The 26,917-nt window shown below is 36.6% G+C and overlaps 1 protein-coding gene across 18 annotated transcripts in view; it reads right to left on the bottom strand.

Moving 5' to 3' along the window:
- HELZ (helicase with zinc finger) overlaps nt 1–26,917 on the bottom strand; it is a 160,410-nt gene that overhangs the window by 97,766 nt on the left and 35,727 nt on the right. For 16 of the 18 annotated variants that reach the window (XM_084983937.1, XM_084983936.1, XM_021066747.2 and 13 more), the window contains 7 exons: nt 20,720–20,844; nt 18,911–18,967; nt 13,872–13,923; nt 12,630–12,705; nt 10,135–10,333; nt 9,566–9,673; nt 8,213–8,510 (listed from right to left, as the gene is read on the bottom strand). In XM_084983937.1, the coding sequence (XP_084840063.1) occupies nt 8,213–8,510; nt 9,566–9,673; nt 10,135–10,333; nt 12,630–12,705; nt 13,872–13,923; nt 18,911–18,967; nt 20,720–20,844 (915 nt within the window). Of the gene's footprint in view, nt 1–8,212; nt 8,511–9,565; nt 9,674–10,134; nt 10,334–12,629; nt 12,706–13,871; nt 13,924–18,910; nt 18,968–20,719; nt 20,845–26,917 lie in introns of those variants that run through there. The other 2 variants (XM_084983945.1, XM_084983946.1) reach the window with 1 other exon arrangement.

Consider the following 26,917-nt stretch of genomic DNA (forward strand, 5'->3'; position numbering starts at 1 on the left):
CACTCTAATAAAATTGGGCCCTGCCTATTCATTCATTAGATCATAGCTATAAAAAATATTTAACATACATGCCAACATTCCTAAAACAGATTATATCATCACTAAAGTCAGATACTATTATCAAAATAGCAAAGATGTACAAAATTTTCTTCTTTAATTCAAAAGTCAAAAGGAGAAACAATGGTACGGTGACAAAACAAATAACAAGCTCTTAAAAAAATAAACTATATGCTAGTATTGAAGAATTTATTTAAGGTGAAAAAAAATTTTTTTTTTTTTTTGTCTTTTTGTCTTTTTGCCATTTCTTGGGCTGCTCCCATGGCATATGGAGGTTCCCAGGCTAGGGGTCTAATCGGAGCTGTAGCCGCCGGCCTACACCACAGCCACAGCAACTGGAGATCTGAGCCACATCTGCGACCTACACCACAGCTCATGGCAACGCCGGATCCTTAATCCACTGAACAAGGCCAGGGATGGAACCCGCAACCTCATGGTTCCTAGTCGGATTCGTTAACCACTGAGCCATGATGGGAACTCCTTAAGGTGAAATATTAAAAGGATTTCTAACTACTCTTCGGGCATAAGGAAATCATATCTCATAATTTTATTTTAAAGGGTTTCTTTTTCTTTCTTTTTATGGCCGCACCTGCTGCATATAGAAGTTTCCAGACCAGGAGTCTAAAACCACAGCTGCAGCTGGGGCCTATGCCACAGCCATGTTAACATCAGATCCAAGCCACTGGATATCCAATACTTTATTAGAATAAACTATTTTCTAATATTGAGTGCAACCTATGCTGCATGTTGAAGCAAAGACAGATCCTTAACCAACTAAGCCAGGACAGGAACCAAACCCACATCCCGAGAGACAATGTCGGATCCTCAATCCACTGAGCCACAATAGGAACTCCTCATAATTTTATTTTAAAGAAACTGATTCAGACTATGCAGATCAATATTATATTCCCATTTTTCAAAAAGTCATTAGTTATTCCTAACTGATGTTTAAGTAACTGGGATAATGACGAACCTAAAATGCCGCGGCTTTCCTTGAAGAACGCTTTTTGTATCAGCTACTTAATATACAAAGCAAGGTACACAAATCATTCAACTCTGAGCTAAAAACATTCAGGCTTTTGGGGAAAGTGGCACAAGAAAAAGTACTTGTTTTTCTCATTTTATCAGTTAGCGCCATGACTCCCATCTTGATTCTATGAAATTCTTAAAATCCGTGTCATTAGCAGGGAGCCCAACAATTTCAAAACAATTTCCAACAATGTTAAATTTTATTCCACCCTTTTAATGACTATAAATACAATATAGGAGAGGAGAGCAAGGAGAACAGAAAGAAGAATCTAAAAAAATCCATGTGTACCAGCATCAAAAAGTTTACAAACTACTGAGCTCAGTCATTAACTCAGGTGTCCAAAATTAACTGTGAAGGCTTTATTTTGCAAAAAGCACTTGTCTTTCCCTACTTCAGTTGAACTTGAGACAAATTTCTGCCTCCAATCCTCTCAGTTGCAGTGTCTTACTAAACCTGTTTAACTACCCACCTAAATTATAGTGCTTAAAGGTCTTAAGAGCTTCTCTTTAAACAGAGAAGGGAGGGGGGGTTCCCCTATGGGGATAGTGGGCATGATTACTACTGGGGTTCATTTCACCCCACCTGCAGCACATGTGTACCTGCTAACAACTAACCCAGACATACATATTACTCAGGGCAGCCCGAGCCAGTTCCTCCTGGGTAATTAAGCGCTTTTCTTCAATCTAGATTAGGCTAAAATAAAAAAACACTCTGCGAAGATGAAAAGTCAACAGGTTAGGATCAATATTCATAAAATCACTTAGGGAAGAGTTTAACGTTGACCTATAATAATAAATCTGAAAGCAAACCTGACAAATTATAAACCTAGGTTTGTTACTCTAAGATATGGTAGGAAGAAGCTAAACATGTATTTTAAGAGAAATTCGTAAGAAAAGTTAAAAGATAATGAGAATGTACCTAATCTCCTGAGGATAATATAAGGGAAGAACTGCCTCTATCAAAGATAGAATTTAGGGAGTTCCCATCGTGGCTCAGCAGAAACAAATCTAACTAGTATCCATGAGGACTCAGGTTTGATCCTTGGCCTTGCTCAGCAGGTTAAGGATCCAGTGTTGCCGTGAGCTGTGATGTAGGTTGCAGACTCTGTTGGATCCGGTGTTGCTGTGGCTGTGGCATAGGCCGTTGGTTAGAGCTCTGATTTGACCCCTAGCCTGGGAACCTCCACATGCTGCCGGTGTGGCCCTAAAAAGACCAAAAAAAAAAAAAAAAAAAAAATAGAATTCAAGGTTGGAGTAACCAGATTCACTTTCCAACTTCCCTCACCCTCCTGATTATTGAGACTAGCAATGCTCTCATTTCAGCCACATAGTTATTCTAATAAAGCATCCAAAGGGTTGGTTTGTTTTGTCTTGAAGTATGTAGTACAGCAGACTTGAAAATTATCCTTAACAGGACCTGGACAGTGGATCAAAAGGAGAAAAAAAAAAATCCAGTGCTCTATGTACCCAGCTCAAGGACTTCACAAGGGGTATGCAATAAAATGCATGTTAAATGTGGAATTTACTAAAAATAGCTGTATTTATCTAGGACTTAAAAAGAATGAAATGAAATCATTCCTAATTCTGAAATCAGATACAACACTTTTCCTTTGGTCTGTGGCTTTGCAAACCTTAAGGGCCTAAATTAACAATAAAACAATTTCCCAAAGTATTGCCAAACTACGATTTCAGCTGTCCATTTTGAACATGGCTCCTTTCACTAAAATCACTACAAAGAAGATGAGGCATTCTTGCTGTGGCACAGCAAGTTAAGGATCTGGCATTGCCTCTGGCAGCATGGATTCAATCCCTGGCCCAGTGCAGCGGGTAAAGGATCTTGTGTTGCCACAGCCTTGGCATATATCGCAGCTGTGGCTTAGATTCAATCCCCTAGCCAAGGAACTCCCATATGCTATAGGTACAGCCAGAAAAAGAAAATAAAAAGAGATAAATCTCTCTTAGCTTATCCATATTATCTGTTCCTATTTTTATTCTCTTAATGAGGCTAATAAGAGTAACAGAGAATAGCAGAGCAACAACGAAGGAGTCCCTCACACTTCTACTCAGTTACTTTTATCTTTTATTGACAAATACACTAATTTTGAAATCTATTTTTATATTTATTTTCTCTTCCCATATTAAATATTATATACTTTTATATATAAACATGTCCTTAATTTGCCAACAACTTGACAGTTGGAGGTAATTTTTAATACATACTGTTAATGTTAACAGACATTGCTAGATTCAAAGTAATGTGCAATATCGAGTTTTTGAATTTAAATTAAGAGTTAATTTCTAACACGTAGCTTCCAGATATTCAAAGCAGAATTCCAAATCAATTTTGCCAAGCAAAGATTTTCCATTACTCAAAGTTGTGGTATAAAGAGTATAAGGCACTCTGTGTTCTGAGCAAGGGGAAAACTCACTAACTTCCTTCTTTTGTAGCTGTCTTTTGCCATAAATTTATGAGATGCATGTTTTTAATCCCCTAAAAATTTTTAGTTCATATGGTGTCTTTTTCTGTACCTAAATCCAATCAACAAGGGAAAAACAATGAAAAAAGCAATGTAAAAGTTATATAGTTTGCAGAATTGCTATATGACGACTAGAAGGAAAAAAATTTATTCATGGCCTGCAAAAAGAAGAGGATGAATGCTTTAGACAGTACAACAATAATGTAAGAAAAAAAAACTGTACTTTTTTTCCCCAATTGGAACTTAAATTAATAAATAAGAAATTGAGATTTTTAGTTCAATATTGAACAACAAATTAGAAAAAGAAATGCCTACTATGTAATTTGATTTCAAATTTCAAGGCATAAGTTCCATGATGAAATCAGTTTGACAGACCCTGAGTCTTTAATTATTGAGGTGCACTGTGAATCCCTAAGAGGGAAATAAATAAATAAATAAAGTATGTAGCATTTCCAAACATATTTGTACCTGGAACTCATTACCTATTATTAATATAAATCTATTAATTTCAGCTTTGAGCTAGTAGATGGTCCAGCATGGTCCTGATTTATAACTTTATGGAAGAGAAATACATGTTCCTAGCATTAATTTAAGAACAAAAACTTGCTTAAACAGTGAACAGCCAATCAAGTGGGAGAAGTAATCAACATAAAGATGTTTCTTAATCAAATTCTAGTTTCACCATCAATACATTTCTTAGTGTGCAGAAACCAAATTATAGTATATTATCAAAATTGTATGGAAACATGATGAAGCCCAAACTTAATTCCCAATTCTCAAGGGCATTTGGCCAACCTGTTCCTGGAATAACACTTTTCTCCTAATTCTAGGCAAAGGAAGAGCAAATGATGAACAGATAATGCTGGTGGTGAAAACAGCCAGACTGTAACACTGTCACCGATCAATAGAGAAGTTCTCTTGTTCTCAATGTCTCTGAACATTATCCACACAGGCATTCCAGGAAAAGATATAAACACTGACATTTTTTTTTTTATTGTTTCAAATGTTGTATACAATTGTGATTTCATGTAAACAAATTTTTCGCCCTCTATTTTTTTTTTTTTTTTGCGGACAAGCACACTACTGTAGTAAGTCAAAAACACTAGCACTGACAGAAACAGAAACAAATACTATACTGTTTATATCCTGCTTTCAGTTCTCCAAAATTCTTTTAGGACTGTGTATACTATAATCACACTGAAATAAACACAGTCACATAATAAAAATTTTAAGAACTTAACCAAAACATTCAGGTGATGACATCAATTGTAAGAGTAGTAAAAATATCAAAGACAGAGTTAAAAATTAGCACAACAGGTCACCTAATTTAAGTAATGACAAAAGTGGTCAACCAAATTTTATTCAGCTTGCCTAAACCTAGATTTAAGGTTTTCTTTTTATAATTTCAAAATATCAGAAAATATATTTTGTAGATTTTATATTGTTCTCTTGTAGTATGTTTTCTACGTCCTTGAAAAACAAATTTCACTATGTAAAATTCTTTTAATGTTTCCAAATTAGTTCATGAAAATGCTTGATTTAATTCAATTATTTTTCATAACATAACCAGTTAGAAGTAAAACTTTGTTTAAAAGAAAACAGGCAGAGTTCCCGTCGTGGCTCAGTGGTTAACAAACCCGACTAGGAACCATGAGGTTGCGGGGTCGATCCTTGGCCTTGCTCAGTAAGTGAAGGATCCAGTGTTGCTGTGAGCTGTGGTGTAGGGTGCAGATGAGGCTTGGATCCCACACTGCTGTGGCTGTGGTGTAGGCCGGCAGCTACAGCTCCGATTAGACCCCTACCTAGCCTGGGAACCTCCATATGCCACGTGTGTGGCCCTAGAAAAGACCAAAAAAAGAAAAGAAAACAGGCAAAGACATCAAACACAAAAAGATCACTACGAAAAAGGATGTAGTATTATAAAAAGAGGGGAGGCACAGTATTGGTTCCAAATGGGAGGCTATCCCTGTCTGTATTAATTCCCACTACCATATCAGAATGAAAAATACATTTCATTATATTTTCAAACTGATACATTAGAAACATCAGAAATGAGATTCTGTATTTCTTCCAGTTACCAGTCTTAAAACATCATTCATCTTGGACAACTTCTCTTGTCAAGGTGCTATGGCCTCAATAACTTAGGTTTGCATCTCTGCTTTTCCATCCCTTGGCTGCACTCTAGTCTCCGTCCTCATTTAAAAAAAAAAAAAAAAAAAAAAAATTCCTTCTCTCTTCCTACTTTTTTTGTTCTATTTGCAAACTAGAAAATACCCTAATCATGGCTAACATAAAAATAGCAGCTCCTATTCACTAAATGCCTACTATGTTACAGATATTGTGCAAGGCTTATTTCTAAGTCTCAACAACAATCCTCTATGACAGATATATTAGCCATATTTTGCAGACGTTTCCACATGAAACTCTTAGATATTAAATACTCTGCCTAGGGTCATACAGGAAATAAGGGGGGGGAAATCAGGATTTGAATCCAGTTCTATTTAACTCTGAAGTCTGTCCACTGCTCTTTTTCTCCAACTAGAAAAGTAGCACATAGCTGAGGCAAAAGTAGCCAAAGCACCCTCAATCTCTCAAGCCCATGAGGGTGCCCTGAAATCCTCTTTCTTCATCATCACCTTCCCTTGTTATCATCTGGGATTTTGTTTGTTTGTTTTTTGTTTTTGTTTTTAATGGCTGCACCTGCAGAATATGGAAATTCCCAAGCTAGGGGTCAAATCAGTTACTGGCTTACACCATAGCCACGGCAACACTGGATCCAAGCCACATCTGTGACCTGTGCTGGAGCTTGCAGCAACACCAGATCCTTAACCTACTGAGGCCAGGGATTGAACCTGCATCCTCAGAGACACTATGTCAGGTTCTTAACCCACTGAGCCACAACAGGAACTCCTATTATCATCTAGTTTAATTGTATCATTTTCTCTGACTTTTTATTGCAGATATTTAACATTTTACATTATTAAAGAGGCTTTTATTAACTAGTACAGATTTTTGACAACATTTACTAACTTATTTTTATTGGAAATGGGAAATGAGTTAAAGGCTACAATCTAAAAGCAAACTTAAACTACAACCCACACGTAAGCCAAGAACATCCCTTTAGAATTATATTTGAGGGTAGGGGATGCATGTTGATCTCTCTTTATGATTTTTAAATCTCCTTATGATTTAAAAAGGGTACTATCTAGCAGTTATCAAGTTCTAGTCTCTAAAAGCAATGTCACAGTAGAGGAATAAACAAACCACTACATGCAAGACGAATCCAGCCTGCTGCTGTTTTTGAAAATAGAGTTTCACTGGAACACAGTTATGCTCATCCATTTACATATTGTCTATGGCTGCTTTCTCACTACAACACAGAGCTGAGTGACTGCAACAGAGATCAGCTGCCCTGCAACACCTAAAATATTTACTCTATGTCCCTTTACAGAAAAAAACTGCCGACTCCTCTACGAGGAAATATAAAACAAATATTTTTATTTTGTGAACTATCATATCTGCTTGGCTATGGGAATTAATATATTTTTATTCCAAAGATCAGCAAGAAGATGACAAAAGCAGAATCCAACAGAATAAAAACAAGTAAAAGGGATCGAAGTAAGTGAGAAATATGGAGAAAATGAATTATGAATCATATTATTAGCACATATACAAGAAGGTAATGCCTAATTGTTATATTTCGGCACAAACATTGCTTTAAGCTTACTAACAGATAAAGGAAAGAAGACAGAACCAGCTCCACCTGTTCATTATGTCCAAAAAATAAAATCCTAGTATTTGCTCATGAAAAAAATAACTTCTAGGTTCTCTTATATGGCACCCTGTGGACATAATGAAAAACACCCTCCCCAATACGGTTAGCTGTAGCCAACACAATGGCAAGTTTCATATGGCTGGCTTTGCTATAAGAACTGTTTGTTAAATAAATACTTAGTGTTCGTGAAATAAAATAAAGCACCCATAAGTCCAACCAGAGCCAAAGAAATGTAGGCTAACGTGTCCCTCCCTTATCCAGTTGGATCATGACATAAAATTTAGGTATAGGCCATAACATGACAATTTACAAAGTAATGCATCAGCTCCTGCAGGTGTTTACATGTTGAAACCAGGGGCCTCTTTCTGAGAACATGAAACAGATCCTATTAAAGACACCTTGGTCTCCTTATTACTCATGAAGTCAAATGAAAGCTTGTATCTAGGATTTTTCATTCAGATATAATGTGCTAGTATCAGCAAAGTTAACTGGACAAAATCAAACATGGAAACAGACATTACAGGTGTATTCACAATTACCATTAAAATGATATTCTACCCAAACTAATACTGAAAGGTTTTACTGGGCTAAAATCATCAAATGAAGCTGGTAGACCAAAAGAGACCTGATCATCTACTCACAAGTCTGGGGAACCGTGAAGCAAGTTTTCCTGATGACTATACAAAGTGACCAGGGCATAATGCAAACCATTCTAATCCCATTACACGGTAAATGAGTCAATTAATTTGGGATCTTTTTCCTTACTACTCCCTCCCTAGCCATGGAATATTTAGGGGCCAATACATATCTTTTAATTCTGCTGTTATAGTGCCTTTTAACACATTGTATCAGGGGAAAAAAGTCTAAATATTACCTTCTGTAGAAGCTGCATCAATCATTACTCTTTGCATGAGTACTGGTTCCAATCCAAAGTCGAAAACTATGGTTTGGCGAAAAGTTCCAAATATTTCTGTGTTAAATGCTATCCCGACTTTATACACGTAATGATCTAATCCATTTTGGGCCATCTTTCCTCCTATCCATTCTTGACAGTTTTCTGGGACTTCTTGTGATACCTGGGTAGTACTATCTCCGGCAGATATTGCAATGATACTAAAATGAGGACGATGAGCATCATAAAGCAATGCTACACGATACAGCATTCTTGCAGGCTACAAGGAAGTTAAAATAATTCGTTGAGTACAAGGGGGTGAAAAATCCAGCTGTAATTGGCCTCTTCAATGAAAATACTTTCATAAGGGACTTTTACTTTCCCATGCTTCTAAAACACTATGTTAAAATCACAAATTGTACTCATAAGCCATTTAAGGAAAAAATCAGAATGGTTAAAAAAAAACCCTGTTGTTAGAATAATATATTTATGGTGTCAATTATACCTCAATGAAACTGAAATTTTCAAAAAAGCGATATATTTACGCTACATGACTAGCCTCCTGGCTCCTTCTGTGATACATTCGTTTTTCACCATGGCAAGCTATCACCCTGTATCACCATCGCCTCCAACTTTCCATACCCTTGGCCTAAAAAAGTTTTCTCTAGCCTCAAGTAGGAAGTCTTCATAGGAGGGCAATTACCTCTGAAGGCACTGGATTGGGTTCAAGGCCGAAGCTAAATGTTCCCAGATTTTTCATCCCAAGATGCAGATGGTACAGTGGAAGAAACGTCACCAAAAAGTACACAAAACTTTTCCACTGCTTATATTCACAGAAATGTTCTACTTTGCTTCATTCTTAAACTTTGGATATTATAATTCAAGGTGGGAAGCACTGCAGAAAATGTCTCATATTAAAAACCTATTATTACAGAATTTGCGATTTCATCAAATCCAAAATAAAAACACGTTGTCATTGTTTGACTATCTTAGAACTGCCATATTAAACAATTCAATTTTTAAATAGTTAATTATAAGCCATGAACCCCATCCTATGTTTCAAGTTTGGAAGACAACATGTCAAAGAATTCTTCACCAAATAAATAAATAAGCAAGTATCTAAACATCTGCAAAGATTTTATCTCAAAATCTAAAATGTACCTTTCATGATCAAAATACAGAAATACACTTTATCACAATATAGAACCTGCATAAAAATGTACTTAGATTAAAACATTTCCAATGCTCTTTTAACACACGGATTTTAAGGTCCAAAAAAGCTTTCAGAAAACTGAAAAAAAAATTCACATTCTTTAATTAGCACAAAATTCATACCTTACAAGTAAGAGCAAAGGTCCATGTCTGGTGGGATTTTTTGGTGTTGACAGTAACGGACAGGTCAGGATTATGCTCTACCTCTACTCCTTCTATGCATTCACTAAGCTGAAAGCAGAGAGCAGTTAATGGCACGTTCTTATTCCTAAAAACACAAACAAAAATTTCTGGCATGATAAATAAACGTCAACAGTAAAGATGTTGATGGAACTGTTTGCAAAGCAAGGTATTTTATACATCAATTTTCAGTTATTTTTTTAAACACAAAAAATAATAAAGCTAAAATAAGAGATGTAAGAAAACTAAACAATAACAAATGGCAGTAAAAACTCCCTGAATGAAGACAAATTAATAAAATGCCCGCAAATATCCAAACAAATAGCTTAGTTCTGCTCTTTATTTTAGCAAATGGGTCTACTTTTGCTAATAAAAACACTTCATCAAGAATCAAGTGTTTGATATAGAGGATAGGGAAATAAACCAACACACAGCACGAAATAAAATCAAGACTCAAACAAAGTCACTGTTTAAAACAAACAAACAAACAAAATGGAGTTTATTTTCCTCACCACTTTCTCAGGAGATAATGAATTCATCCACTTTTCTATCAAGGTTTCCATGTAACTGCCTGAGAGCTGTTTATTCTCATTCTGCTGTTTCAATTTTATCAACCGTGAAGCATATCTTTTCTGCCATTCTGCTAGTTCTTCCTGGGAATGTGCTGAAGTACACTGGGCACCATACCTACAGATTCCTTGCTCTAAAAATCTAAGTAGAATAGGAAAGACTGTTTTATCATATACTTTGTTGGACCATTTAAAAGATAAACTTCCAGCATTTTCCTTCTGACTCTTCAATAACAAAAACAAAACTTCATCTCCTGAAAGACCATTATTATCACATCTTGCACAGAGGAGGAAGAGGAGGCTTAGAGAACATTTACAAGAGTTAATCAAAACAGTAACTCCCCAGATTCCCTGACCTCTTTCTTGGGAATAAGGGGATGCTAAAGCAGATCATATTCATAACCACCCCCCACCCACAAAAACCGGCACTGCGAAGGTTGCTTCCTTTGTGATAGAACAACAATTCCTCTTAGAGCAGAATTTTTCTAAAGCAACACTGACATCAAGTGGATTAGCTCATCAAACACAGGTAGGCCCTACTTCCCAAAAGGACGTGACCTAAAGAAAATTTTCCACATACTGGGAATTTCACTCTGAAAAAAGAAAAAAAAATGCACTCTGTCACTGAAATTAACACTTCAAGGCTTCTTCTTTTCACCTTCAAAACATAACGCCTTTACTCTTTGCTACATTACTATTACCTGTATTTATCAAACTACTGGGCCACTATTAACTTCTGATGTTTAAAATAAACTAAGAATAAAAGTTTTATATCAGAATCACAATTAACTCAATAGATTAAATTCTTCAAAGGGTAAATTCATAAATGTTCCTATTTTAAAGGACATAGCTAATGAGTTCTCAGTGTTTATGACTCAGAAAATTCCACTGACAACTCAATGATCAAAGCAGATAAAAGTGCAAAATTTTGATCAGTAATTTTTTTAATTTTAAATATGCTGTAAAACAATAGATACAGCCAGTTTTTAAATAATTGAAACATTAAAAAATTACTAAGAGAGCTTATGAGAGAAAAAAATGAAAAGGAAACTATAAGTAGTAAAATGGATAAAAGGGATATTATACTTTTCAAACTGGAAAAATATTGATAGTAAGAAATACAAAATGAACCACAGCACAATGTAAACTATCAAGTGGTTCACCCTATTTGAAACGATGAATGTGTTTAAAAGCTTTTCTTGGTGGTACACAAAGTACTTGAACTTAAATTATGCTATTTATTAAGTCCTCTTATGCTTCATAAGACACACTCAAAATCATGCCTTTGTTTCTCTGAAGTATATCTTAATGAGACAAATATTTTTCTGTCTTTCTGTTGCTTTGTTTTAAATTAGTTCCCTAAAAAATTGAAAAGTTTGATAGACTCAGAATTCCCGCTGTGACGCAGAGGAAATGACTCCAACTAGTATCCATGAGGATGCATGTTCAATCCCTGGCCTCGCTAAGTGGGTCGGGAATCCAGCATGGCCTTGAGCTGTGGTGTAGGCTGCAGACACAGCTCGGATCCTGTGTTGCTGTGGCTGTGGTGTAGGCCAGCAGCTATAGCTCTGATTCGACCCCTACCTGGGAACCTCCCTATACCACGGGTGCAGCCCTAAAAAGCAAAAAAAAAAAAAGTTTAATACTCTCACCTGGACTATAAATTTTCTCATATTTCCTTTGCATAGGACTGTGTTCTACCTGTCCTACAACATGATGCCATCAGGATTTTCAAAATGTACTACTTAGTTTCTTATTTCTACTATAAAATCAAATCTGATCTCTTAACTATTCAATCATCCAAACTACATATCAAATCTCCTTCACTATTAAAAGCAATCTAGAGTAATTATATCTAAAAAACCATATTTACGATTTCTTAAAAAAGAACCTTTCTTAATATGACTTCAGTAACTCTTTCCACCTTAATATATAATTATTAAATGTTGAAAGGTTAGCCCTTCAAATAAAAATTACTCAAGTTCTATATAAGATTACATGAAGATAACAGATTTTCTTTTTTTAGAAGTTATTAAAATAATTTAACATTTCTTTATTTTATGCTCTACTTCCGTTTACATAACTTCAATTTCGATCACCATAATTTAGGTAAATTGCATATAAACAAGAGACCAGCAATTAAACTATCATAATAATCCAACTAGTATTACAAAAGTCTTAATCTACATTTAGACCACTGTCATTTATAATTAAAAGAAGGTTCATCAATATGATTTTGATTTTTATTGTTTAATGATAATGACCATTATGGCTTCTGTTTCAAACTGAAAATAAACCATTTTCTTTAATCATTATACTTTTTCCTTCATATAGTATCTCCTTTAAATCTGAACTACTACTTTTCAAAAAGTGAAGGAAAATTAACTATGCTTTGAATAAAGACATGTCATTGATTTAAAAAAAAAAATTCACGTTACCTTTTACACAAAGTATATTCCTCGCTGCTTGTGATTCCCCTAGGTGGTGGGCGGAAATGCCAACCATTACAAGATCCTAGAGAGTAATGAGGATATAGTCTTATCATTTGAGGCTTGCTGATAATTGTGATATTTTAATGTGTAAGAAATACTATAAATATTATAAACCCTCCAAACACACCATCATCTACCAATCAAATGAATTAAGTCAATTAGCCATATGAAACTTAGAAGTCACTGAAGAAGCAGTTACACAGCAGCTAAAACAAGGCAATGACCCTGACTCAATCCCAGCAACTGGTGGACATATTTCCAGTGCAGTCTCCTCCCTCACATCTAAAGGGGGGATATGTTGGAATGCTTGTCATTTCTTAAGCATGAGCTATGTCTCTATTAGGAACTACTTCGGGAATGAGAAAATGACGGTATCCTGGAAGGAAACTTTATAAAAACCAATTTCAACACTGCACATGGAGTGAGAAGGTCCACGTTAACATCCACAGTCCTTAGGGTTTGTCTGACACATGCTATGGCATAACATCATCCTTTTTTATTACTGAAATAAAGTTCAAAAAGTTGAACTCTGAGATGAGCTAAAAAATAACTTTTGTTTACCTCTGAATACCATGAGGTTTTTTGTTTTCTGTGTGGCTGACAAAATTACCGAACCGTAATGAACATCATTAGGCTAGAAAAGGGCTCTAAGAAGTCAGTATTTGTTTTGCGAGAGCCACTACATGGCAGACATCATTTAGCAAGCACTCAGTGAATGCTGGGCTCCCTTCACCTTCCTCTGGCAACAGAAGAGGAAATCATGCACTTTTTAATTGTGGCAGAAACAGCTCAGCCTACAGGTCAGAACTTCCAGAAGTAATCATTGTACGAGCCTGTAATAATTGTACTAGCCTGTACAATTATTCCAGAAGTAATAATTGTACCAGACAGGAAGAAAAAAGATCTCCCTCTCTCTACAGATGGCTAAGAATGAGGCTTAAATTTAGAACTAGGTACATGGAGAAAAGATGAAATAGATGACTTCTGGCGTTACCTCCCACCTCCATTACTCTTATTATTCTAAGAAAGAAATGCTTTCATCCACACTCCTTCTTAAAATGAAGTTTTTATATTCGCTCCTACACCTCCACTAACATGTCCTGTAACTCAGTGAACCTCCTCCCAAAATCAATAAAAAAGCAATGCTCAGAACCACAGCTACCAGAAGGGACACAGTTTAGTACTTACCCTCGTCTATGTCTTCCACATGATATCCAGAGAGGACGTTACTAGTTGCTGTCTGCAATTTTTCAAATGAAAGACATTTTTATAATAAGAAATAAGGAGTTGATGCTGACTTAAACGTGGACATTTTCAAGATTTTCTTAAAAAGCTTGAGATCAAATATTTAGAAATTTTTAATAGATAGTAATATTATAAGTGGTGTTTTTTGCTCTTTGCTCTATGTTAAACTATATTTAAATATGGAAAAGAAGTATTTGAGTGGCCCTCATTAAGGAAACTGACAGAGATTCCTTTCATAAAAATTACACCAGGAGCTAAAGAAGAGAAGTGCAGTCCCCAGTCCTGAACCCCAGGAAGCAGCACCTTCCATCCTTTCAGGTACTTCACTCTCTTCTACCATCTAGAATATGACCGGCTAGCGAGGTGCCTTTCCTCCTGCACCAAGTGCAGCAGCACCACTTCAGGACCTGGGAGCACATCCCCGCCAAGGCCCCCTCACTCTGGGATGAGCCCCTCTCCCACAAAAGAGCAATGACTGGGGAACCACTCACTCTGCTTTCCTGGTTTTCTTGACTCCTTGAGTGCAGATAAATCCTAAACCTGCCCCTTTGGCTCTAACTTTACACAAAGCTCCATATCCCCACTTTCAACTGAGTACCAGCTCTATCCTACAGCATTTTATATGCTGGATCCTTGTCAGCCGTGTGCAGATCCATTGTCAACAGGCTGCAGCTGCCTTTCGGCACTCCTGCGCTTCCTAGGATCTGGCGCATAATGAATGAAGGCTCAGTCAATCTGGATGGATGGGTGGATGGATGATCGCCCAAGCACTCCAAACACAGTATGTCTAAAATAAAACTCATCAACTTTCCCCCAAATATCACCTTCCTTCAGTGCTCTTTATCTCAAGTTAATGGAATCATCTTCCCAAGAAAGAGCCAGGCTAAAACCCTGAAAACCATCTTGAACTCTTCCTTTCTGTCCTGCGCTGAGTATTCAAATCTTGCCCACCTAGGTCTAGAATGTCATGTCTGCTCATACTCTACCCTCACTGCCACTGAGCTAGGTAAGAGCCTCATTACTGCCTGTCTCATCTAGCCCTGAACCAGCTGATGGCCAACTTACTGTACGAAGTCACCTCTGGGTCTTCACTTAGCTGCCTCCACCCTTTCTTTAACCTTGGTTCCTACACTCCAGCCTCTCTGGTTTTCCCACAGGGTGCTCGGTCTCCTTGCCCTGCCTGTACTTCCACTTCAGCACTTACTGACCACACACTACCCTGTGGGTACATAAGCTATGTGCATCTTGGCCTGGCCCAGCGAATTGTTCTGCATGGATAATTCAGCTTTCCAAAGCCTACAGAACCTTGAGCAGCACAAGCACTCTGTAAATGGTGAACTGAATCAGAAGGCAAAAGCCTTGTCCCAAGATGAAATTTGCAATGTCTTGTACCATAGGGGAAAAAAAGTGTCATAAGTGCCAGTAATCTCACTGTAATTTACATGTCACTGATTAAGGACCCTTTTCAGGTTGGGCTACATCTAAATCACTATAACACTGTTTCAACGGGAAAATGCCTTCTGATTCTCAAACTACTCCCTAATGTTTTTAAAGATAATACATTCTTTTTGTACAATGAGGACTGAATATAAGATACAGGCTAACAAATAAATCAGGAGTAACTATTCACATTATAAAGACTCTATGCTCACCAAAAAGAAAAAAATCCTTTAAAATTCTATAAGCAAGATCTAAGAGGCATAGTCCTACACTAGCCCTTAAAATATGATTCCAATTACACAGAATTCATAAATACAAGAGCTAAAAATTCACTTCAAGTATGAACTGGAAGTATCTCCTTTAAAAAATGTGGCAAAATAAAAGTTACCAAATGTGCAAGAAAAAAAGGAAAAAGTGTTTTGGTGACAAAGCGTTAAGCATAGACATACATGGTGTATCTCAGGAGTCAGCCTCTACAGCAACCAGCACATGGGCAGCGCGGGCCTGTGCTGACACTGTACTTATCAGTCTGGTGGGGTCTGGTGAACAGCACATCTCATCAGAAGAGTGGGTAAAAATGTGGAGCTCAAACCTGGGCTGAATATTTGGCCACTGTGGCTTATAAATTGCAGGGTACTGTGTTAGTGTTTTAAAGAAAACAACAACCACAAAAAGACAGACCCCAAGACAGAAAGGCAACATCAATTAGCTTATGATCTTCAGTCATTAATAAGACCTTCAGGGAAAGCAGCCAAATTGCACATTGCGAGAATTTCTATAAATTTACAGGAGTTCCCGTTGTGGCTCAGTGGTTAACAAATCCAACTAGGAACCATGAGGTTGCGGGTCCGACCCCTGGCCTTGCTCAGTGGGTTAAGGATCCGGCATTGCTGGGAGCTCTGGTGTAGGTTGCAGATGCGGCTCGGATCCCGAGTTGCTGTGGCTCTGGCGTAGGCCGGTGGCTACAGCTCTGATTAGACCCCTAGCCTGGGAACCTCCATATGCTGTGGGAGCAGCCCAAGAAATGGCAAAAAGACAAAAAAAAAAAAAAAAAATTCTATAAATTTACAATCAAACCTACCGATTTGATATATTTTCTAAAGAAGATATATTGTTTTTGCCCTCATTACTCAGTCTTTAGTTCCATGCCTTTATTCTAATCCACTAGCATTTACAAATAAAACACTAGCTCAGCCCAATCTTTAAATAACAAATTGTTTCTATTTTTAAATATACCAGGTGCAATAATAATAAGGACAACATTGTTTGTTAGCTTTTTCTAGATGGATTTTTTTTTTTAATGGTACCAGTTCATTACCAAAAATACTATTTTGGTTAGACAGAAAAGAAATTATATACAAAATGTAAGTCACATATTCCCAAAGTATAGTCACAAAAGCCAAGGGATATTTGTGACTTCATACCCAACAGGATTATAAATACTAAAAACAAAATTTTGTATGTATTTGTGTGTGATTATCAGACATAAAGCTGATAATTCAAATTAAGGTAGTAAGAGAGGAGAATTAGGCCAAAAATCTTAATAAAATGAAAGGTTCATTTTAGGTTCTCATTTTAAAACTCTAAAACATACTATCTGCTTTTACTTCTTAGAAATTAAAAAGACTATATATATACAAGAAGGAAAATGGTTTTGAAGTTAATTAGAACTTACTGATTCTCAGTTAATTCATAAGACAATTTAAGATTAAGAGAAAAAAATTTTTTTAGGGCCACATCCACAGCATATAGGAGTTCCTGGGCCAGGGACTGAATCCAAGCTGCAGCTGTAACCTACACTGCAGCTGTGGCAAGGCTGGATCTCGGTCCAGTGTGCAGAGGCAGGGATCAAATCCCAACCTCCACAGTGACCCAAGCTGCCGCAGTCAGATTCTTAACCCACTGTACTACAGTGGGAACTCAAAGCCTATTTTATTGTGACAAAACAAACAGTATCTTTATCCAGCTTTTGTAATTTATGATGATTATCTTCTTTGCTTACTTATGTGTTGGTATGAACTGTGAAAAATTTGAAGTGGGAAAGGAATCTACAGGAGGTCAAGGTTTACATGAGAGACTCCATCTCACACTCCACAAGACCTGTACCTTCTCAACCCTCGGCTCTGCTTAAGTGTCTCGTCCCGTCACCAACCATTCCAGGTTCTTCTTCCATCATAGGAAGCATATTCTGTTCCCTCATACCACTTACCTCAATGTGAATTATACCTGTAGTTGTTTAATTCACTCATTTATTTACTGTCTATCTCCTCGCTGAGACTTTAACCTTCCAGAGGACAAGGACCCTGGGTGTCTTGTTATATCCCTGGCAACAAATACCTAGTACATGGTAGGTGCCAATTTTTAATAAGCCAAACAATCACTTTACATGGACTTCTATTTATCATAAAAGCTGACAAAAATGGCCATTTTTAAAATGAGACATGTAGGAATTCCCATTTCAGCTCAGCAGGTTAACCCAACTAGTATCCATGAGGATGTGGGTTCGATCCCTGGCCTCGCTCAGTGGGTTAAAGGATCCGATGTTGCCGTGAGCTGTGGTGTAAGTCACAGAGGTGGCTCGGATCTGGCATTGCTATGGCTGTGGTGTAGGCCGGCAGCTGCAGCTCCAATTTGACCCTTTGCCTGGAAACTTCCATATGCAGCATGCATGGCCCTAAAAAGGAAAAAAATAAAATGAGACATGTAAATAAAAATACTTTTAATATGCCTGTATGAGGAATAGAAATTGAAGCTTATGAAGCCATGGGCCCTCTACATGCCACTACTGCCCTTGGCCTTCAAGTGCTTCTCCAGATCACATTTTCGTTCACCATTTACCCTGATCCACATTATCCATCACCTAAAATCAATCCCTAAAAAATAGTGCTTAAATCACTGACTTCATTTAGTTGCTTAAAAACACAGAAGACTTGGAGTTCCCGTTGCGGCTCAGTGGTAATGAACACAACTAGTATATATGAGGACGTGGGTTCAATCCCTGGCCCTGCTCATGGGTTAAGGATCCAGCGTTGCCATTAAGCTGTGGTGTAGGTCCAAGACATGGCTCAGATCTGGTGTGGCTATGGCTGTGGTATAAACTGGCAGCTGCAGCTCTGATTTGACCCCAGCCTTGGAACCTCCATATGCCTCAGGTGCAACCCTAAAAAAAAGATAAAAATTAAAAATAAAGGGGGAAAAAAAAAACCAAAAAAACAGAAAGCTTGAGGATTATCCCACTTTTAATGACAGTGAGCCAGATGTAGTTAAAAACTAAAATTTCCCAAACCTCTTTCCATGTATTGGCCAGAGACAGCTCACAAGAATTAGGGACAGAACAGAAGACCTGGGACGCACAGGCACCTTGAGAGGAAGCAAAGTTCTGAAGATGGGACCAAGCTGGGTGACAGGAAGTCCCGAGGTTCCAATACCCCACCTTTAAAGCCCTGCTGATGCCCACTGATTTTTCCAAAGTTTAATACAGAACACTTACTAGCCAGACTGAGTTAAACTCTTCCTAAAGAGATCCACTGAAATAGTCTTACCTCTGTTTCTGTGAGAAGTGTTTTTAGTCTTGTCAAATCTTTTGTTACCATCCCATTCTGAAAAGGCAAATGAAAAAGGAAAAAACCAAGCAGTATATTAGTTATTTCCCATGGGGACTTTCTCAGCTGTTTCTAAGGTTTATCTGTTAAAAAACATATATATATCAATGCTATCCTCATCTCCCATCCCATTATCACTACCATTAGAGGTGATAATACCATCTAAGTGGCAAGTTAAAAAGATGAACAGGACAAAATACATGGTGTGCCCTAAAACACTATCGTCATCTTGCATAAATTAATTTAATAAAATATTCACAATGGATGTCACTGAAGAGCAAGATAGGAGAAGTGAAGAGACAAATTAAAATAAAATAAACCTTTTTTTAACTTCTCTTTCCTAAAACTAATAGGCTATATTTGTAAAATGGTGAATTCAGTTACTCATGACTCAGATTCACAAACAATGCTCAAACTGCTTAAAGATGGCTCATTACTAAAGCTGGTAAAGGAAAATATATAAAACAGTCACTCTTCTGAAATTCAAATTTCACTTGAGATTTGAAAGCAAATTGCTCCTTCCTAATTTTAAATATAGAAACTCAACAGGTAAAAATTATAATATGCTTAACCTATATGGAAAAGTTCCTTAAGGATAGAATTACCTAAATAAAGAAGAGATATACAACTAAAGAGCTATACACTTTTGCTATATTAATAATACCTTCTAGCTTTTATATTCATTTTTTAATTTGGTGAAATCAAGAAATGCTGTTAAACCAACTAAACAATTCACTATCCAATAATTCCATTGAAAATAACTAAATTACCCTCTGAGATGGACTGTTACAAAGTACTTTCCTAACTTGCTTTTCTTTTTTTTTTACCAAATATGTATTTATTTGCAGTGAAAACACAACTTTGCTCTGGCTTTCCACAATTTATGTTAATTCAGAAGAATACAGAGAATTCATACATATATTTTCTTCCTTCACTGTTTTTATTATGATTCCTGAAAATTATCAGCAAATTTTATAACAGTTACCAACTGGTAAAAAAAAAAAAAAGTTATATCTCTTTCCTTCCAATTTCTATAGACTGCCAACTCTAATGTTTAAAAAAAAAGCAGTCTTTCAATGATCTCATTCAAAAACAAAAACTCTAGAAAATTAACTACACACAAAAATTTATCCCAAAGTCTGAAGAGAATTAGACAGCTCCATCAGAACAGTCATAAATATTAACTTACAAATATAACATCTTCAAAAACAAAAGTATTACTTAGTTTAGGTAAGTATAAACATTTCATAAAATAAATGGTTGAATTTAGGAACTCTGTAAGATCATATACCCACAGGAGTATTTTAAAATATTTGAAAGTCAAAAATATTTCCATGTTCTGTTAAATAATATCTTTAAAGAAAATCATTTAGTTATTCTATACTTTCAAAGGTTTTTAAAAAGTATCTCCAATTCTTATATGTATTATCACAAACTACAAGAATCCAATGATTAACCATCAGCTTGTTGAAGAGAAATAAGTATCTCAAGACACTTGTAAACTTTGATTTCTGACAGGAGAATGTAGAGGAACCCAGGTAATACATGTAAGGAGTTGAATGGATGAATCCATTTTTTGGACATTCAAATTTAGAACTCAAGCATTGAGAACTATGCCTAGATACTCATGTTGCAACAGAACAAAGGGTGGGGAAAAAAATGTATACATGTAAGGATAACTTGATCCCCTTTCTGTACAGTGGGAAAATAAAATTAAAAAAAAAAAGAATTTAGAACTCAGCAACATACCAGGGACTCTCCTGTCAGAGACTTGGCAAGAATGCTGGATACAGGTTGAAGCTTCCCTTTAAGCTGCATGCAGCAAAGCACCGCCTGGAAGGCACCATCTCCCTTGGCCAGTCCTTCTCCCAACACTGTCATGAAAGAATAGCCATCATTAACCACATGACATTCAATACACGTTGTTCTCAATTTGATCATTAGCACACTATCACAAGTATGACTTCTCTTATGCTAAAAGAATAACTATAAGCACTAGAGGAAACCAGTGATGTTTCAGTTCTGTCCAAGACATGCATAAAGACAAGAAAAAACATGGGCAATCAACAAATCTAACCCTCTACAGCCTACAGCCAGGTAAGATCACACCAAAATCACGAGAATTCATCTTAAAAGTTCTCCAGTGAAAATACTGATCAACCTATGATTTCTGGGTAAATGAGGGCTTTCAAACTGTAGAGATACTTGCTGAATAAAGTCCTCCTCACATTTTAATATTCTTAAACAATTAAGAATTGGCTTTTACAAGAAACACATGAAAAGATGTTCAACATCACTCATCATTAGAGAAATGCAAATCAAAACCACTCTGAGGTACCACCTTACACCAGCCAGAATGGCCATCATCCGAAAGTCTACAAACAATAAGTGCTGGACAGGGTGTGGAGAAAAAGGAACACTAGTACACTGTTGGTGGGAATGTAAATTGGTGCAGCCACTGTGGAAAGCAGTAGGGAGATTCCTCAGAAAACTAAAACATAGAACTACCATTTGATCCAGCAATCCCACTCCTGGGCATCTACCTAGAGAAGACCACGACTCTCAAAGAAACATGTACTCCGATGTTCACTGCAGCACTATTTACAATAGCCAAGACATGGAAACAACCTAAATGTCCATCGACAGAGGAGTGGCTCAAGAAGATGTGGTAATATACACAATGGGATGTTAGCCATTAAAAAGAACGAAATACCAGCATTTTTTGCAACATGGATGGACCTAGAAACTATCATGCTAAGTGAAGTCAACCATACAATGAGACACCAATATCTAATGCTTTCACTGACATGTGGAATCTGAAAAAAGGACAGACGGAACTTCTTTGCAGAGCAGATGCGGACTTACAGACATTGAAAAACTTATGGTCTCCGGAGGAGACAGTTTGGGGGGTGGGGGGATGTGCCTGGGCCGTGGGATGGAAATCCTGTGAAATCAGATTGTTATGATCATTATACAACTACAGATGTGATAAATTCATTTGAGTAATTTAAAAAAAAAAACCTGAGGGGAAAAAAAAAAGAATTGGCTTTTATCAGAATTCCCGTCATGGCTCAGTGGTAAAAATCCTGACTAGTATCCATGAGGATGCAGGCTCAATCCCTGCACTTGCTCAGTGGGTTAAGGATCTGACACTGCCTCGAGCGGTGGTGTAAGTCACAGATGCAGCTCGGATCCTGTGTTGCTGTGGCTGTGGAGAAGTCCGGCAGCTATAGCTCTGGTCTGACCCCTAGCCTGGGAACTTCCATATGCCACAGGTACAGCCCTAAAAAGAAAAAAAATAAGGAATTAGCTTTTATCAAAACCAGCAAGATTAACTAAGAACCCAATTGTCAAATGGCCAGAGAAAATGTTACCCAAATTGTTTGCAAGGGTTTACAGATTTAATTTAATACAATCACAAGGAGCACATGGTTGTAACAATACAGAATATATTCATTTTTATGTCATGTCATATGAGATGACTTCTCACTAACTGCTAATGGTTCAATCAATAAAACAATCTATATCCTTCTTTTTATTGCTAAGTCCAAGAATCAACTTTAGTTTACACACACTTCAGCTTCCTTTGCAAGAAAATAATTTGGAAAGAAATAGTTTGGAAATTACATTTTTTTTCTAAATATTTTCAAGGAAATGTTTAAATATCAATATAATATACTGCATTTAAAGTCTATGGGATCTGTTCATGATATACTGATCTGGGTTGTACTGAAGATATCCATTTGTGTATGGTTCAATTTTTTTTTTTTTTTTTGGCCACACCCATGGCACGTAGAAGTTCCAGAACTGGGGATGGAATCTGTGTCAGAGCAGCAACCCAAGCCACAGCAGGGACAACCCCAGTCCTTAACCCACTGAGCCGCAGGGAAACTCCCTGGTTCAACTTTAGTAACACAACAAAACAACATGAATAAAATCCTATACAGAAGTTTACCATAAACTCACCACTCAACCAGAAAACTGTTTTCACTTACGCATGTTCTCTTCAAATTTTGATCAATATTTACAGAATTTTTACATGATTATAGCAGATGTAAATATAACAGTTTGCATTCAGCTTTACCTCCCCTTGACACATTCAATATTTCCCATGACATTACAGCATTTATATTGATCATATTATTAGCTACAATGTTCCACGGAGTAGATACAACAATTTATTTAACTTGTCCCTTGATCCAAAACAGCTCCAATTTTTAACTATTAAAAAGAACATTGCAATAAATACCTACTTTATATACACTTTATTAAATCAGATTACTCAATTGAAAGTTGCTGTCTCTGTATTCAAGGTTTTATTCAATTGCTCTCGGTTTAGGCCATTGTGTTGTCACACGTCCATGTTACAGATCACTCATGCCCTCAACTGATAATTCCAATACACAAATAACTCCAATGAAGTATCCTTAAGAAGGTCTTGAGCATCTTAGAAAATTCCACAGTAAGCCCACATCTCCCTCAGATCTTAGTATTCCTAAAACTATTCAAATATGACCGTTGGCAAGTCATTTTATCTCTCTGGCCCTCAGTGTGGTGATCGGTAAAACTGAAACATGTAAAAATGTGCTGCAAGGATCAAATGATGTAACGCAAGTGAAATGCTTTGAAGAATAATGACAGTCCTACCAAGGTCTGAATCATTCACATTTGCTAAGCCTGTGTCCTCCCTTGTAAAAGGGAGGCGACAGTAGCGACCTAACAAGGCTGTGCTAAAGAGCGTGTGAATTATATAAAGTGTCTAGCACAATCTCCTCTTTAAGGTTCCCTAGATGTCACCTTCCCTCTAAAAATTATAAAACTGTATTGAAAACTGCTGAAGAACTAGGAACTAGGATATTAAGAAACTAGTTGTCACGAGCTGAAGAATGTTTTGGGGAAATCTAGGAATATTTCAATCTCAGACAATCATGTCATGTTTAAAAAGTATTAAATGACATGATATTTTACACTTTTCAAAGATCTTTGGTTTTGTAGAATGTACTTGCTAAATTTTATTTTGTAAAAGTTCTTCCACTACATTGATGTTTGACTCACTATTTGTCAAAATTATGTTTCCCTTTCCTCTCTCTAAACATTTTAGACAAGAAGCACTACTGAGGGACTTTCTTCCAAGTGTTGTCTTTAAATCCAATTCGGCTTCTGTCTTAAAGATCCCATGTGAAGAACTATGGCAAAGAAATAGTCAACTAAGCTATCCTGCCATTGTGTCATATAATAAAATCAAACGGCAATGCTGCCAATCTGCTCCCGTATTATCTTAACATCTTGAAAAAGCCTGAAAGAAAACAAAGTATGGCCAAGAGTATTATTAAATTTGCTTTAGCTATAATAACTGAACTTGCCAAAAGAAGTGACATTAAAATATAATCTAACCTTAAACAAGTGTAAAAAAATTAAAATTCTTTACAAATAAATTCTCTTCCCACCAACTATCTGTGAAAGTCCACAGTAAGCACACAACTCCTTCCTGTCCCGAGAGTTACAAACGAGGAAATCTGAACACGTTAGTTATGTTGCTTAAGTCCAGTCTCTATCCCTTCTCATTCTTAAGTTTTTGTAAGATTTTCTAACACTTGAAAATGTCTTACTTGGAATGTTTTGAACCAGAAAATGAGTAATATTAAAGGAGTATTCATTCAACTGTTCCAAAAAAAATAGCCTCTGTAAGGGTTTGATAGCCCCTGGCCATCAAAAGGATTAAAATGTAATTCCCTTTGCCTGTAAAGAATTAACTACAACAAGAAGGATAATTTAAAACAAGCTTAGCAAAATGACTTAAAGACATAACACCATTAAACCCCTAGAAGAGATCATAGGTGAAATATTCTCTAACAGAAATCAAACCAACGTTTTCTTAGGTCAGTCTCCCAAGGCAATAGAAATAAAAGCAAAAATAAACAAAATAGGACCTAATCAAACTTACAAGCTTTTACACAGCAAATGAAACAAAACAAAAAGACAACCTACAGAATGGGAGAAAATACTTGCAAAAAATGCAACCAACACTTAATTTCCAAAATATACAAACAGCTCACACAACTCAACAACAAAAAGACAAACGACCTGGGAGTTCCCTAGTGGTTAAGTATCTGGCAGCTGTCACTGTGGTGGCTCATCACTGCTGTGGCTCAGGTTTGATCCCTGGCTCTGGAATTTCTGCATGCCGTAGATACAGCCAAAAACTTTTTTTTTTTTTAAGTCTACAAATAGCAAATGTTGGAGAGGGTATGAAAAAAGGGACCCCTCCTACTCTGTTGGTGGGAATATAAGTTGGTGCAGCTAGTGTGGGAAACATTATGGAGGTTCCTCAAAAAACTAAAAATAGAATTAGCATATGAGCCAGTAATCCCACTCCTAGGCATATATCCAGACAAAACTATAATTCAAAAAGATAACGTGCACTCCTATGATTATAGCAGCACTATTCACAACAGCTAGGACAAGGACACAACCTAAATGTCCATCAATCGGTAAATGGATAAAGATGTGGTACATATACACAACCGATGTGTTGTTTAAAAAGAACAAACTAATGCCATTTGCAGAAACATGGATGGAACTAGAGATTATCATACTAAGCAAGGTAAGTCAGAAAGAGAAAGACAAATACCACATGGTATCACCTATATGTGGAATCTAAAACATGACACAGAAGTTCCCGGGTGGTCTAGCAGTTAAGGATCTGGCGTTGTCAATGCTGTGGCTCAGGTCACTGCTATGGTATAAATTTGATTCCTGGCCCGGGAATTTCCGCATCCTGTAGGAGTGGCCCCCCAAAAATTTTTTAAATAAAATATGACACAAATGAACCTATATATAAAATAAAAATAGACTCACAGAGAGAGAGAACAAACTTGTGGTTGCTAAGGAGGGATGGGGGTGGGCGAGGGATGGAGTGGGAGTTTGGGACTAGCAGATGCAATACATAGAATGGATAAAAAACAAGGTCCTACTGTATAACACAGGGAACAATATCAATATCCTGTAATAAACCACAAATTGAAAGGAATAAGAAAAAAATGCTTATATATGTGTATGCAATAAACTTTAAAGCTGAGATTCTTATTGTATATCTTTGGAAGAACACTTTCCTTCAACTACAGTTCAGTGTTAAGATTCTTAGACTCCTTCCTTCTGGATATTTTCATACTACAGAAACACAGGTCATTTCTCATGGTTTATTTTCATGTTTCAGCTTAAATTTTAAAGCTAATTCAATGAATATACCCCAACTTCCTCATTACTATACACATATAATTATACATGGTAAAAGGTTGACAACACAATTGAGCATAAAAAACACATCTGAAACATGGTTCCCCAGAACATCCTAAAAGATTTTATCTCCTCTATAGGCTTAAATAAACTTTTTGCTGAAGGCACTGCTAAAATGGTATTTGCAAAAGTAGCCAGTCGTACACTGCGTGTGCATTAGAGAGAGAGGAAGGGAGAGAGAGAATATGCCGCTTGCAGAGTCTTCAACCTCCTCTTTATAAAGAATCTTAATTTCCAAGATGCATTTGCTGCTTATAGGAAAGGTAACCTCTGTTAATTGTTCAAAAACTGAAAGAAATATTCTCTAATTTAAAAAAAATTTAATTGTATTTTTTAATCTTAAAACTTTTTTTTACCACCTTCATTTCAATTTCAGGAGTCAACATCTCGCCATGACGTTGTAAGCACTCAGAGGAAATCCTCACTGTGGAAAATCCTCCGCTAAGGCATTTCCTTACTTCATTGTTCCCATGGCTGATTTGCTTACTACTTATTTCAAAAATAATCTGCTTACTGAGAAAAACATTTTGCTGCACTTCTATTTTCGTTGCCCTATGGAGAAGGCTGTGTTTTCAGGTGTTCACAATAATCTTAACTTGAGTTCTCCCATTTGGTATAGTTTTTATTGAGATTTTACAAGACAAGGTACTA

Source organism: Sus scrofa, chromosome 12, assembly GCF_054392235.1.
Source record: "Sus scrofa isolate SSC_HxYL_T2T_F1_AM1 chromosome 12, Sscrofa_HxYL_maternal_Yorkshire_Landrace_v2.0, whole genome shotgun sequence".
Taxonomy (NCBI): Eukaryota; Metazoa; Chordata; class Mammalia; order Artiodactyla; family Suidae; genus Sus; species Sus scrofa.